The sequence below is a fragment of the Bufo bufo genome, chromosome 3, assembly GCF_905171765.1.
Source record: "Bufo bufo chromosome 3, aBufBuf1.1, whole genome shotgun sequence".
NCBI lineage: Eukaryota > Metazoa > Chordata > Amphibia > Anura > Bufonidae > Bufo > Bufo bufo.
The window spans coordinates 595,991,905-596,002,511 of NC_053391.1; the positions used below are offsets into that span (position 1 = coordinate 595,991,905).

Below are 10,607 nucleotides of genomic sequence, written 5' to 3' on the forward strand. Positions count from 1 at the left end.
CGGCCGGAGCTCACTTACTCTGCGTCCTGCATCTCCAGCGCCGGAACCGGAACTTAAACTCGATGTAATTTATTTTATATGTATTAATCATTTTACCACAGCTAATATTAATGACCTAAAGAGAGATGCCCAGAAACAAATCCGTATTATGTGCCGACGGCTATTCCATATGGAAACCGTCCGTACCCCTCCCCCCGCTACACATGCATGCTTGGACGCAATAGGAGAGAGAAGAACGAGCCACTGCCAGTCAACTCTGTCCTCTCCAGACATCTGTGGTCGGGTGCTTATCTCCCTTGAAAACCAAGGAAGTATACCCGCCCCTTCTTTCCCTTGACATATGTTGATGTGGAAAAGACGGGAACCACCGTACACATTAGATCAGGGATCGACCACTTCTGGCACTCCAGCTGTTCCGAAACTTCAACTCCCAGAAGTCTTTTACTTCTGTGGGAGTTAAATGAACAGCCAAGTAAGTGTGCATGCTGGGAGTTGTAGTTTCACAGCAGCTGAAGAGCCGAAGGTTGCTGGTCCCTGCATTAGATGGTTGGGCAGTGCCGCCGTAATTGAGCTGGCATAATACATTTACTCTGTATGGTGTGAAATAATGAAATGCTTAATGCATTTTGACAGATTGTCTTTGCACATCAAACTCATTACTTCTTCTGTCTAGACTGATCATCCTGGCTAGGATATCGCATGTGCTGCTGGCAGGTCCGCTGCCTCTGGCCGTCTGACAAGTGACAGGATAAAACCTGCTGCAATGACCTTTAGAACACAGTCTAAAACTCTCAGTATCTCATGAGCTGCTCCATGTAGTCAGTGCTTTCTGATGAGCTGCTCCATGTAGGTCAGTGGCTTTCTGATGAGCTGCTCCATGTAGTCAGTGCTTTCTGATGAGCTGCTCCATGTAGTCAGTGCTTTCTGATGAGCTGCTCCATGTAGTTAGTGCTTTCTCATGAGCTGCTCCATGTAGTCAGTGCTTTCTCATGAGCTGCTCCGTGTAGTCAGTGCTTTCTCATGAGCTGCTCCATGTAGTCAGTGCTTACTCATACAGCTGCTCCATGTAGTCAGTGCTTTCTCATAGAGCTGCTCCATGTAGTCAGTGCTTACTCATAGAGCTGCTCCATGTAGTCAGTGCTTTCTCATAGAGCTGCTCCATGTAGTCAGTGCTTACTCATAGAGCTGCTCCATGTAGTCAGTGCTTTCTCATGAGCTGCTCCGTGTAGTCAGTGCTTTCTCATGAGCTGCTCCGTGTAGTCAGTGCTTTCTCATAGAGCTGCTCCGTGTAGTCAGTGCTTTCTCATAGAGCTGCTCTGTGTAGTCAGTGCTTTCTCATAGAGCTGCTCTGTGTGGTCAGTGCTTTCTCATAGAGCTGCTCCATGTAGTCAGTGCTTACTCATAGAGCTGCTCCATGTAGTCAGTGCTTTCTCATAGAGCTGCTCCGTGTAGTCAGTGCTTTCTCATAGAGCTGCTCTGTGTAGTCAGTGCTTTCTCATAGAGCTGCTCCGTGTAGTCAGTGCTTTCTCATAGAGCTGCTCCATGTAGTCAGTGCTTACTCATTTAAAAAAGTCGAAAATCTAAATCAGCAGTTCAGATTTTTTTGAGGAGAGGATGGCCTGATTCTGCTCATTAGAACGTGGCAGCAAGTAACTATTAATATTCCAAGTATAATCAGCTATCGGATTCAGAACTGGCAAAAAGCTATTAGATGTGACTTGTCAGCCACTGAGAACAACTGACTGACAGTACTTACCTCAAAAGCAGTGCCAGCACTTCATTTTCCGAGGAATGAGCAAGTGGCTTATTGCTAGCTAGTTCCAGATGACATTTATCTAGAGTGTATGAGAACCTGACGCTCCCCCCCCCCCCCCCCCAAAAAAAAACGAACTGTAAAGAATACTTTTATGCAAAGTGCTGCTGTCTCGCCGTAGTAGCAGGTTAAAGCTTTAAGGGCTGTATTAGACCTGCAGAGGGTCTGCCGCTGATTACCGGATGAACAAGCAAACGCTCATTTATCAGGCAATCACATTTTTTATGCAACGTCAGATCGTGCTGTCTAATCACACTCTGCTGCCTGCAAACAATTATTCTGTATTGGGACAAGTGATGGCATTAGTGATCACTTCTCCCCATACTGTGGAGGAGATTTCACTGACGAGCAAGCGATTGCCGGGAAGGAACGCTTCCCTCCTGACAATTGTAATGATCATCTGCAGGTATAATACAGCCCTAAGGCTGGGTTCACACGAGCGGATGCCGTGCGTGACATCCGCTCCGTGAATGACAGCCAAGACCCGATGCGGACAGCAGAAGCACGGAGCAGTAACATGATTGATAATGCTCCGTGCCTCTCTGTGATCTCTTTACTACGAAATCACGGTGACAACTTTATCTCATAGTGATTTCGTAGTAAAGAGATCACAGAGAGGCACGGAGCATTATCAGTCATGTTACTGCTCCGTGCTTCTGCAGTCTGCATCGGGTCTTGGCTGTCATTCACGGAGCGGATGTCACGCACGGCATCCGCTCGTGTGAACCCAGCCTAAGTCTTCATCTACATTTGTTGTGCACTTGAATGCAATATGTTGTTCCCTGTATGCAGCCATTTCATCTTTATATCCGCTCAGGATATGTAACAAATCCTGAAATTTTTACACATAAACTAACACAGTATGTGTTAATAGCATTGACACCAGTTTTTGTGACTACACAGAAGACTGGTTCTGTCCACCTTCCCTGTGTCCCTCTTTGTCACCTGCAGCTAAAGGATATCACATTGAGAGGCACAAAAGACCCTTTGTCTGCAGTTATTGTGTGGCAAGGACCTGCCGAGACACTCACCAACTGTGTGTATTCATGCTAATCGGTCCCACCTATCTATTGTGACATTGAGAAGGACTGACAGCAGGGGGAGCTGGAGAGCACAGTATTCCAGATCTAGACACGTTCTGGATTTTACCTACGTTCTTAACTTTTCCTGTACTGTGTCCCCAAAGTGTCCCATGAGTTGCTCCACCACCAGTTGTAACCTCGTCACCATTCACATATATGCTGGACAGTCTTTTTACTCTGTGAACGTTACCCACTGCGAGTTTCTAATCACCATGTGGGTCCAATAGATGGGAAAATGCAGGAATTGACCATTTTGATTCTTTCTATTTTGATTAAGGGTACGCTTAGTGGAGAGAGGGTCTCCTCAGAGTTTGCTTCTCCTGGAGTCTGGAAAGGTAAGTCTCTACCATTGTATTGTTAACAATATCCTCTAAAGGTGTAACGTTGCAATGCACCAGTAAGAGACTGGGATAAAATGGCAAAATAGGACTTCATTAGTGGTTAATCTGGTTCCCAGTGATTGATAGTAACTGAACATGATCTTTTCTAATGTGCATTTGTAGCTTAGAAGATGACTGACCACAGAAGTCAGTTGTACAGCGGCCATACGTATTAGATTGTCAGCAGATGTGTATGGGGGCTTCTGACTTTCCCTTGACAGCAGAAGCAGGATCGGGCATGTTGGATTACAACATTTCTGATCATTTTGGTCTTGGGGAGGTTGCTGTCGGCAGGGATGTCTACAGGAGCTCACTCCCATCTTCTCCTTGATAACACACTCTAGTTCGGCTGAGCCTAGTGTCCATGTATACATGGGAGTCGAAGAGATAGACGTTGTGCTTTTTCCTATATTGTGCAAGCATGACCACCACTGATGGATTGCAGGGTGGTATGTAACCATGGAAACGAGCAGTGTATAATGTGATAGAAAAATGAATCCAGCCAGCAAAGGAAGCAATATGGATAATCACAGTACATTAGTACGTGGCTTGTATTAACTTTCTCTACATGATAAATGCCACTTACTGAAGTGAGATGACCCCTTGAATCTGCCTTCACACTTTCTATGTTAGTTCAGTATTTATGACATTGGACATTCAATATTTTTCATTTTTTTTAGATTTTACCTGGAGTCACAGTGATTATTGTTAATCCTGAGACCAAAGGACCCCTGGGAGATTCTCATCTTGGTGAGGTAGGTGCACTCTGTAAAATTGGGTGACATTTTGGGGAGAATTATTCATATAAGGTATTTCATCATATACAGTTTTTACTATTGTATTTAACTATAGTATTTTATTACTGATTAGTGATCAATGTACGTGGAAATTCTTCAACTTCTGAGTACACTTTGTTCAGTTCTTCACCATTTTCAAAATATGTGTTTGCTGTCGGTGAATGTGAACACTCCTGTTTACATTCAGAGCCTGCAAACCTGTACATAACTAGTCCTGCTCTCGGAGTAGAAGTGACGACTGACATGTCCAGCTCACAGAGCATTGCCTAGTCTGTGCAATTGTATCCACACCTCAGGTGAGAGCAGGACTAGATCTGAATGTACAGTGGGTGATGGGGAGTAATGTAGTAAGATGGGAGAAGGATTTGGGGACCAATATCCCAGATGAAGAGGTTAGAAGTAGTTAATAAAAGGTAAGATTACTTAGATCTGTTTTTTTCCGGACTGCAAATTGCAGATCTGCAAAACACGTACACTGGCCATGTGCAGTCCACATTTTGCAGATCAGAATGTCCTCTCCGTGGTAGAAATGCTTATTCTTGTCTGCAAATACGGACAAGAATAGGACATGTCCTACCTTTTTTGCCGTTCCACGGAACGGATATGCGTGTGCTGTTCGCATGTTTTGTGGCCCCATTGAAATGAATGGGTCCACATGCGATCTGCAGACTTGAGGAACGGATGCAGACGGAAAAATACAGTCGTGTCAATGGGCCCTAAATGGGGGGAGATACAACAATAGATGCGTAGAGTTTATGGCATACAATCTGAGGTTATACACAGGAATGTCCTGTTACAGAGGCCGGTAACGAGCGCTGATCAATGATTTACAAGTCAAATGATGCTGGTTTAAAGTACCTTTCACGCAGGCTAACGCCTAATGAACCGGGGATGAATGATCATTACTATGATCGTTCATCCCCTATTCAGTGTGTATTTTGACAGCAGCACATCTGTTTAAACAGGGAGATGTGCTGCCAACAAGCAACGATTTTAGGTGCCGCATGAAAGGTGTCACCATCCAACAAACAATCATTTGATTGGTCTTGATCTGCAGCTCCTTTACACGCGCCTGTTATCAGGATTGCTGATAATTGGCTCAATCCCCAACCCATGTAGAAGGGCCCTAAGTTCACAGGGTGAATGCCATACATTATGTCTGGAAATGTAGCTTTTGGAGTAAAATGCAAGAGCTATTAGTCCAGTTGAGAATGCCGGGCAATCTACTATTATGTGACTGCAATGTGATATTTCCGACTACTGAGTGTACATTCTTCTCGTCATAGATATGGGTGAATAGTCCACACACGGCCAGTGGATACTACACTATATATGACAGTGAAACTCTGCAGGCTGATCACTTTAACACCAAACTCAGCTTTGGAGACACCCAGACACTTTGGGCAAAAACTGGATACCTTGGCTTTGTCCGTAGAACAGAACTGACGGATGCGAGTGGAGGTACGGCATGTGACAGTAGTCTTGTGTCAGCAGTCTTCATTTTGTTTTTCTTGTACTATAATTTCTAGTTTTGCTCATTCTTCTGGTCCGTCTTGGTTTTAGAACGGCATGATGCCTTATTTGTTGTTGGAGCACTGGATGAAACACTGGAGCTGCGGGGACTGCGCTACCATCCTATTGACATTGAGACCTCAGTGTCACGCACGCACCGAAGCATTGCTGAGTGGTACGTATGATGTAGATGGATTGCTATAGGACATAAGGAGGCAGATACGAATAGTACAGAAACTTTATAAAGGAAGATGATAAACTATGCAAATGGCATTTATAGAGCTCCTGAGTTACATCCTATATTGTATTTGGCCTTCTGTTATTGACTACAGAAACTAGTAGGTATCAGCTATGTTCCTTAGGTGTTTTGTACATGAGATTAGTGTATAGTTCTTCGTGTAACTTTGCACTTCTAAAACGGACACAGCAAGGTTTATGCATCATTTGCATAGGAAGAGCACAGCACTCCAGTGTTAGGTGCAGAGGTGGACTAGGAACTTAAAGTGGCCCTGAAAAAATCTAAAAGTGCCCCTATGTTGTAGGTGAGTTAAAAATAATAAAATTCAGAGGAACACAAGTAGGCAGCGGCTGCACAAAACACTGTCCCAGAAACTGTTCCCTCTGTGGTGTCCATAAACAGCGGCGACATTCTGCCCTCCTTCTCCTCCAGTTGTCTCTAACTAAGATATTGAGCAGATTGCTAAGGAGGTGAGTTGCGGGCCACAACACCAAGCCAGCCCTACCTTCAGCTTGCTTCCTGGGTTTACCCTAGTAATAACCCCTATATTGCCCCCAGTACTATGCTGGCCAAGAAAAGGAAAAAGTCCTGTTCCAAGTCGCCGTCTCTGGTGCAGGCTAGTAGCCTTTTCCAGCTTTTGTCCCTGCCTCACATGGTGATCTGCGGCCTATGAGGGTGAACAGCAGGGCAGGAAGCCATGGGTTTCCATACCTCGTGGCAGTATTCAACTGTATTACCTTCCTGAGGACAGCCATAGAATTGAATTCAGTAGGGCAGAGGTTGTAATGTCTGGGTCCCAACACAGACCTTCCTGGGACACTCAGATTGCAAGGTGGGATCAACAAAAATGTGGCCATAAGGAAAGTGTATGGTGCTATAGGTTTGCAACGTCCGTCACTTTAGGAAAGCCCTTATGGACACATTTCTATTGATCTCACCTTGCAATCCAGTTCTGAGGAAGGTCTGTGGATTGTGTATAATCAATCACTTCTCTGGAGCATAGCTTTGTACAGACACTAAATAAGCAAGGGGTGTTGGGAAATCTCAGCTACTTTTTAGAAATCTGATATGCAGCTCTGCATGACTATGTACTAACCTACTTGGGTTGTGATTAAAGGGAACCTGTTACCGGGATTTTGTGTATAGAGCGGAGGACATGGGTTGCTAGATGGCCGCTAGCACATCCGCAATACCCAGTCCCCATAGCTCTGTGTGCTTTTATTGTGTAAAAAAACGATTTGATACATATGCAAATTAACCTGAGATGAGTCCTGTCCCTGAGATGAGTCCAGCGTGAAGGAGCCCAGCACCGTCCCGCATCCTCAGAATCTCCTCCTTGCTCCCTGACGCCAGAAAGCTAGAGCGCAGTAATCTCGCGTTGTGCGAGCTAGCGCATGCGCAGTTCCTTCCCTGAGGCTGATGCCAGCACAGGGAAGGAACACTATGATGACACGCACATCGCGAGATTACTGCGCTCTAGCTTTCTGACGTTGGGGAGCAAGGAGGAGATTCTGAGGATGCGGGGCGGTGCTGGGCTCCTTCACGCTGGACTCATCTCAGGGACAGGACTCATATCAGGTTAATTTGCATATGTATCAAATCGGTTTTTTTACACAATAAAAGCACATAGAGCTATGAGGACTGGGTATTGCGGATGTGCTAGCGGCCATCTAGCAACCCATGTCCTCAGCTCTATACACAAAATCCCAGTGACGGGTTCCCTTTAAGTAGTTAATTTACAAAGTTGCTAAACATTTCTTCTTTGATGTTTTTTCCTCTGAAAACAGTGCTGTGTTCACATGGACCAACCTGTTGGTGGTGGTTGTTGAGCTCTGTGGTTCTGAACAAGAAGCTCTGGACCTTGTTCCTCTTGTGACCAACGTTGTGCTGGAAGAACATTACTTGATTGTGGGAGTGGTGGTGGTGGTAGATCCTGGAGTTATTCCCATCAACTCTCGAGGGGAGAAACAACGGATGCATCTACGGGACAGTTTCTTAGCGGATCATCTAGATCCGATCTATGTTGCATACAACATGTAAAGACTTTACCTTAACCACTCAAGACGTTCCACCGGGTTATTATTTTTGTCAAAATTTCATGTAAAAATTCCAGTGCTTGATAATAGTTTTAAAACGTGTGTTATCTTTTTAGCATAACCTCTAGTAGATCAGGGCCTGCATTATATTACGAAAGGGAACACTGTGCTACGGTAGTATTAAAAAGCGAGTCACTGGACGTTAACTGTATCTTAGCTACAGAACTGTTGGTGCGGGTACGGCATTTGTGGTGCCAGCACATAGTGGGCACCCTGCATGTAGTACGTTTACCTAGTTCTTCAGTGGAGAGTTATTTAATTTTGAAAGGATTTTTTTTTTAAATCCTTCCTATTTGCAGCGGTAGCTTTGTTTTGTCTTAACTAAATTAAAATTCGGTAGTAAAACTGCTTCTTCATAATGGTGCCATGAGTGCCCTGCTTCAGTAGCACAGAGCTGACAGTCTGCTGAGCCTAGATGCCACCAGAGTGGGGCACTCAAAAAAAAATAAAAAGAGACTGTGTAGGATTTAGATTTTCCATTTAGGTAGGTCTTAAATGTAAAATATTCTGCCTATATTTTAAATATGTAAATATTAATATAACAATTCTCAACATTCAGATCCGCTTGTGGTAAATATGGAGGTGATGTTGAATTGTTCTGTTGCAGTCGCAGAGGGTTTAGCATTTTTAATAGTTTTTTAGAGCGCAGGGGGCATGCCAGCTGTAGCTTACCAGCCGAACGACCAGGCTAGCCCTTGTTCACACGCTGCAGTGAAGCTCACGTTTGCCCGTTTCTGTTATAGACAATGCAAGTGATAGAACGATTGTCCTGATCCATACAGAAGTATTTTGTTGCCTACAAATATGTCGTTAATTATATGCTGAATGTTTTAATGAATTTGTCTTTAGGAAATTTGCTAACTTACTCAACTGTATTGCCAGCAGGTAGAAAACAGAACTTAATATCGATGCACTTTTACATTACTGCCTTCTTTCCATTGCGGCAAGAGAGTATTCTCTTCAATGGCTGAATAACGTCTGTGATCTGGAGTGAATTCGTTCATACCCAGCTTCTCATATACTCCACAGTCATATACGCGCTCTGCTCCCAAGACCATTCTCAGTGGTGAAACGTCATTTAGCTTGGAACTGTCTGTCGCCTTGACTGCACATCATGCTGGCGACTAGAACAGTAGTTTTTTTCTAGTTATGCTGTGGTGACTACTGCTTGTAAAGTTATTGTCTGCTGTCATCAATGGTTACACATGTATTTCGTATTCTACTCACTTGCCAGAAAGCAGTATCCAAGCTTAGGAGTAGCACCTAGCACGTTCAAGTGATTCCAAGTCTAACAGTACAGTAGATCTACTGGGCCACATGGCGCATCGACCTACGTGATCGGCAGCAAGGCATGCAGCCTCTGAGCAGGGTATGTCGTGAGGACTTCCCCTTGGCACCTTAACCTGGGCATATATGTAATCATTGACCACACATGTTGTTAGCACACTGTAAAGCATTACTCCATACAGCAGTATGTTCTCCCATACAAATGTCTGTGACTTGGTCATATTTACTAGGTTATAACTAATGTCCTGGTCCCCAACAAGGGTGTCACATTTCTCCAGTAAGCGTAAGGCCAACATTTTACTGCGCATGCTCTGTCTCTCTGATCATTAGGTATTTTCTTTTATATGATTATTACATACAGTTACGTTTTTGGATGTGATTAGTGAATTGGGCCACAAAAAAAAAGCTGTGAATCATAAACCATACTACATATGTAAAGAAGTCCTGTCATGTTTGAACATGGGGTTGTCTAGGATTTGAGAAACATGGCTGCTCTCTTCCAGAAATAGCACCACAACTGCCTAGGAGTTGTATCTTGGCTTTTCCCTAGTGTATGGGGCTGAGCTGTAATACCAGAGGCAACCTAAGGACAAGTATAGAGCTATCTTAAGGAGAAAACAGCCATGTTTTTTCTAATTCTGAGTACCCCTTTAAACCATACCTATAGTTATATTGTAGAAAAGGGGAGAATATATGAAACTTTGTCATCTTATTAGGGGATCCTCATCACCTTCCAGCAGTCTGCAGATCCCCTTTCCCTGCCGGCAAGATCTCTCACTCACCAAAAGCTGGTCTTCAGTAAGTGATATGTATGGGGGGTCTCTAGACAGATGCCAGGGAAAACAAAGATACGGCATTTGAAATCAAATAGCTCAGGAGATCCAGGGTGATCTCACAGGATTGATAGAAGCCATTAGATTTGGTTTTCTTGAACATGACAGACCTTCCTTATCTCTCCAAAGATGAGAGCACCTGGTTTTATTCTGATGCATGATTGCGAGCAATAACCCATGTATTAGTCTCCATACTCGAGTCATGCATTCCAATGGCGAATATTTTTTTTATATTGTGAGAGTCATTCCACTCATTAGGTATAAACCAAAGTCTTAACGAATCACTGTGGTGTTCGATCATTGGTGATCAGGTAGATGATCAAGGCTGCCCACAGATATTAGATTTTTGTCAGATCCTAGCTGCAATCTAATTATTAAGACTGGACCTTCCATTGACATTAGGGAAAAAGAAAACCACGCAGTGAATTGTTTTATCAGAGATAAGTGGCATCAATAGTGTCTGGCACCCGCTCGTCTTGCATGCACATTCATATGGGCCAGACATACACGTTAGGGGTGTCTTTTATGTCTATGGTCAGCTAAATGATAAAACATCACAAATGCATTGT

General features: G+C 44.0%; 1 protein-coding gene across 3 annotated transcripts in view; it reads left to right on the forward strand.

The window, feature by feature from the left end:
- Positions 1–9,603, forward strand: part of DIP2B (disco interacting protein 2 homolog B) — a 213,420-nt gene extending 203,817 nt beyond the window's left edge. For all 3 annotated transcript variants that reach the window (XM_040425899.1, XM_040425901.1, XM_040425902.1), the window contains 5 exons: positions 3,173–3,230; positions 3,956–4,030; positions 5,359–5,533; positions 5,636–5,759; positions 7,610–9,603. In XM_040425899.1, coding sequence (XP_040281833.1) covers positions 3,173–3,230; positions 3,956–4,030; positions 5,359–5,533; positions 5,636–5,759; positions 7,610–7,862 — 685 coding nt within the window. In that variant the 3' untranslated portion in view covers positions 7,863–9,603. The remainder of the gene's footprint in view (positions 1–3,172; positions 3,231–3,955; positions 4,031–5,358; positions 5,534–5,635; positions 5,760–7,609) is intronic.
- Positions 9,604–10,607: the final 1,004 nt, after the last annotated feature.